A 4,072-nucleotide genomic window follows, 5' to 3' on the forward strand; every position below is an offset into this window, starting at 1 on the left:
ATATATATATATATAAATAATTAATTTTCGATATAAAAAAAAGCGACTGGATAATCTTACACTCCAAACGGCGTCGTTTCTTTCCGATTCCCGTAAACAAGAATCTTCATCGCTCCAAGCTCAGATTTCTTCGGGTTTTTACTACAGATCGGATCAAAGAAGAAATGCCACTCTCTCTGGTTCAAACCACTTCACTCTCCTACTCCTGCTTCCCATCCCAATCTATACCTAATTTCTCCAATTTCGTCAAACCCTCTCATTATCTTCTCCAGAAATCACTCCTTCCTGGATTTGGAGCAGATCCCAGGATAACCCTTCACAGATTTCTTCTTCTGACGAGGAAATCCAAGAAAATTTCCGATGGGTCTGTTCGTGCTTCTCTGCTCGAGAGCCCTGTCTTGTGGGCTGGTCGGATTTGCGTCTTCTATGCCCTTTTGAAAGCTGGGTTGGCTGGGTCCAAGTCCAACCCAATCGTTTCTGGTATCCACATGCCTGTTTGATCCATTAGGGTATTTGATGGATGATTTGCTTGAGAATCATACAACAGTTTGGTAGATCGAACTTATTTTGTGTAGATTCTTGTTTGGGTTCTCTTCCCTTTTCCCTTTTCCCTTTGGTTCTCAAGGAAAAGCTTCTTAGTTTTCCTTGTTGTTGCTGCCTGTGATTGGTAAATTTTAGGGTTGGAAACTGGTGGTATTAGTGTTGAAGATGATGGTGATTTAGGTTTCTCCAAGTGGCTCGAGAATATACGGGGCAAACCAGGTTGGCCAATCTTTTCCATTCTTCTCTGTTACTTCCATATCTAATATCTGCAGTTCTCCATTGTTGTTGATATAAAAGCTCTTTGCTTCTTGTCTCAATGGCTATGTTTCAATAGTGATGTCTCCTTTTGGGAATTGATTTTCAATATCTTGTAATGTGATCAGAGAGGGACGCGGCCGATAAGAGGAAACTCGTGAGCAAATGGCACCCGACGACAAAGGGAACACTCAGAAGGAACTATAGGATTCCGTCCAAATCCGAGGGAAAACGTCTTCTCAAAGCCATTGCTTCCCTTCTCTCGGACGATGACCACTTCAGAGATGCTACTTCCCACAAGGTATCGCCCCCTAAATGATGAACGTTAGCAGATTTTCTTGATCTCTTTTCTTTAATGGTTTGTCGAATAAAACTGGTGTTAGATGAGTATGATTGGTGAGATTGTTAGTTGAAAATTGCTTGGAGAGATTTTAAATGTCATTTTTTACTGTTCATCGTTTTCATCATTTCGAGTTACTATTCTTATGAATAAAGATACTCGGTTAAATGATCGGGTTAGACTCATTCACGGGGTTGCAACAACACAGAAGGCATATTTCTTCCCATCTATTCTCGTCTACTTTCAACCCATTGTATCTTTTGCATATATCTCTGCTTCCTTTATCTAATGGCTCCTTACCCAATTATGTACGTATCACATATATATCAAGCAATGGAGATGGAAACGTCAGTTTTTTCGAAAGGTTTCAGCTTTTTTTTTTGGTAGAAGAAACTTTTTAAAAGAAGTGTTGAATGGTTGCAGGGATGCCAAATCCGGAGGGAGAGCGCACATGGGGAGAGCGTATGTTGCAACAACGTGAGAGCTCTTTTTGACGAGCTTCCAACACCACATTTGATCGTAGAGATCACACCGTTCCCAGCCGGCCCGTTAACGGAAAACGATTACGTTAAGGCCGAGAAGCTCGAGAGGGTACTTAGGTCAGGCCCCAACATTTGAAGCTACCTGTTCAAAGAGTTTGAGCTTTAACTGTTGTCCTGTGTTTTAATAATCATGGATATGTACATAATGCACGTTCCGTTTTTATGACAGACCTTTCTCTCAAAGTCTCCATGTCGTCAAAGTGTTAGTCTCTGATACTTACTCTTTTTAAGGTTTTGAAATTTAATCCCAAAAACACAGGTTCTGAGTTACATCTTAGAAGATAGTCTGTTCCTGTCTTGTCTTGAAAAGGTGAAAATCTGCTCAAAAGAATATCAGGGATACAGGTCCGCATTCCAAGATTTGAAGGTATTCGACCCTGAACCCGAACTCGAACCTGAAGTTTGTAGATCTAGAGTCTGTCGTCGGATCTATACGGTTTGGATATCCATGATGTCTCGAATACTCGGATATCTGTGGATGATCCAACCGCCCACAGATCCAACCGACATGGAGATATCCACGATAAGCAAGACGAGGGGAGAGAAGCGAAGAGACGTACCCGAAAAGTGGAGAAGGGTGAAGCAAGGCAAGACGCGAGAGACGACGACGAAGGGAGGTGACAGAGCTAGACCCAAAGGTCAGATTCTCGATGGCATCGGATCCGAACTCATCTCATCTCATCGGTGGATGAATAGTCGGGTTTAGATATCCGATTCACAGATTGGATCCGATATCCAGAAATCGGGATCCTTTGCTCCGGTTTACCTGGACAGTCATTCTATTCTGTCTCAACCCCATTCAACATTTATGATTTAGCCTTGTTTTCAGAATCTAAAACCTCCATGACAGGAAAGCGTGAGAACACAGATCTACAAGATGCACAATAAATCAGATAAATCAGATAATCTCTTCAATCTTAGACACAAACACAGATTTCTTTTGCATCTATGAAAAAGTAGATAGAACATTATAATGCCTCCTTTGACAATCCGTAACACCACCAAAGTACCCTAATGAAGAATATGTAGCCGCTGATTAAAGCCTGCACTGAAAACAACCATAATGCAGTGACATCCTCAGACGATTTCCAACTGTGGCAATGGCATCATAGAGCTTCGTTTCATCCGTCCATTCCATGATCTCGGGGTTTAGCCATCCGTAGGTGAAAACGGGTCGTAAACCTGATGCCTGCCTGTGTTGAACCGCTGGTGGTTTTGTGGCCACCCACCTGGTATCGGGTTATCACCCCTGAAAACTGGTCTCGGTGGAAGAGGTGCAGAAAGGTCGGGAAATTGGGCTCCCGGAAGAAAGTTTCCCGGTCTCATCTGCAAAACCTGAGGTCCAAAGCTTTGCAAATTCGGAGATCTTGGGTTACCGTGAAACAAACGAGGCAAGTGACTCGGCGGTTGATCAACTGGCCTGCCAAAGTGTTGCGGTCTTGCAAAACCCTGCATGAAAGGTTGAGGCTCTAAATTGACCGCCGCGGGTTGAAAGGTCGGGCGAGGGAATTGAGCGCCTTGCGGGGTGCGGACAATGTTTGGCTGCTGAGGTTGGAAAGTGAAATCTCCTTGCAGTGGCCTTGGAGGTGCATTTGTGGACTGGTTTATGGAAGGAAAACTCGGGATATTAACAGGGATGGGACCCGAAGGCCTGCCACCCGGTAAAGATACCGCCATTGGGCGCAGAGAACCACCAGAGGGATATTCAACCTGATGATTGAAGGAGATACCAGAGGAAAAAGAAAAGGATGTTTGCTCGATACCCGATTGATGAGGCCTGAAGTTAGGAGCCAGAGGCCGTCCCAATTGGCCGGAGTTGCTTGAAATGATGTCCGGTAAAGGTCTTGGTCTAAACCCGATGCTAGGTACAGATTGAAGGGCTGATGATGGTGCTGACTGCCTCATAATCATAGACTGTGGTCCCATTGGCTGAGCTTGATTGCCAGAAAACATAAGCGGACCCATAAAACCAGGTTGAGCTAAGGAAGCCTGTGGACTGGGCACTGGGATAGTCCTTGGTGGACCGGAAAAGCCAACAGAGATCAGCTCTGGTGCACGAGGGACTTGCATGGGTGATCGAATTGGAGCCTGGTTCTGACCAGCTGGACTTGGTTGCTGACCCGAAAAGGGAGCCTGGTTCAATGAATTGGCTGCCTGTTCTCGTCCCGGGATTGGATTTCCGAGAATTGGAGCAGAGGAATCAAGTGGTGGATAAGCTGGAGTCTGGTTTGTAGCCAACGTACCATACTGTTGAAATTGGGGAATTTCTAGACAACCACCTACCGGATTTGCAGAACCCGCATCTATGGCTGTACCGTTGGTGTTGTCCGGAATGCTTGAACTATCCTTTGGTCCAGAAGCCGAAGCACCACCACCAGCTTCTAGATTTCCC

The 4,072-nt window shown here is 44.8% G+C and overlaps 2 protein-coding genes across 5 annotated transcripts in view; one reads left to right on the plus strand and one right to left on the minus strand.

Annotated features, from left to right (window-relative positions):
* The first annotated feature begins 70 nt into the window (after window positions 1-70).
* On the plus strand, window positions 71-1,936 carry LOC104811061. The gene is made up of 4 exons (XM_010537607.2): window positions 71-480; window positions 679-762; window positions 927-1,099; window positions 1,562-1,936. Exons 1-4 carry the CDS (start codon window positions 165-167, stop codon window positions 1,754-1,756), a joined length of 768 nt encoding a protein of 255 aa, XP_010535909.1. The 5' UTR covers window positions 71-164; the 3' UTR covers window positions 1,757-1,936.
* A 601-nt stretch (window positions 1,937-2,537) lies between these two features.
* Window positions 2,538-4,072, minus strand: part of LOC104811062 (branchpoint-bridging protein) — a 4,742-nt gene continuing 3,207 nt past the window's right edge. For 3 of the 4 annotated variants that reach the window (XM_010537609.2, XM_010537608.2, XM_010537611.2), the window contains one exon: window positions 2,538-4,072. In XM_010537609.2, coding sequence (XP_010535911.1) covers window positions 2,830-4,072 — 1,243 coding nt within the window. In that variant the 3' untranslated portion in view covers window positions 2,538-2,829. The other variant, XM_010537610.2, reaches the window with a different exon arrangement.

The sequence above is a fragment of the Tarenaya hassleriana genome, unplaced genomic scaffold, assembly GCF_000463585.1.
Source record: "Tarenaya hassleriana unplaced genomic scaffold, ASM46358v1 Cleome19, whole genome shotgun sequence".
Taxonomy (NCBI): Eukaryota; Viridiplantae; Streptophyta; class Magnoliopsida; order Brassicales; family Cleomaceae; genus Tarenaya; species Tarenaya hassleriana.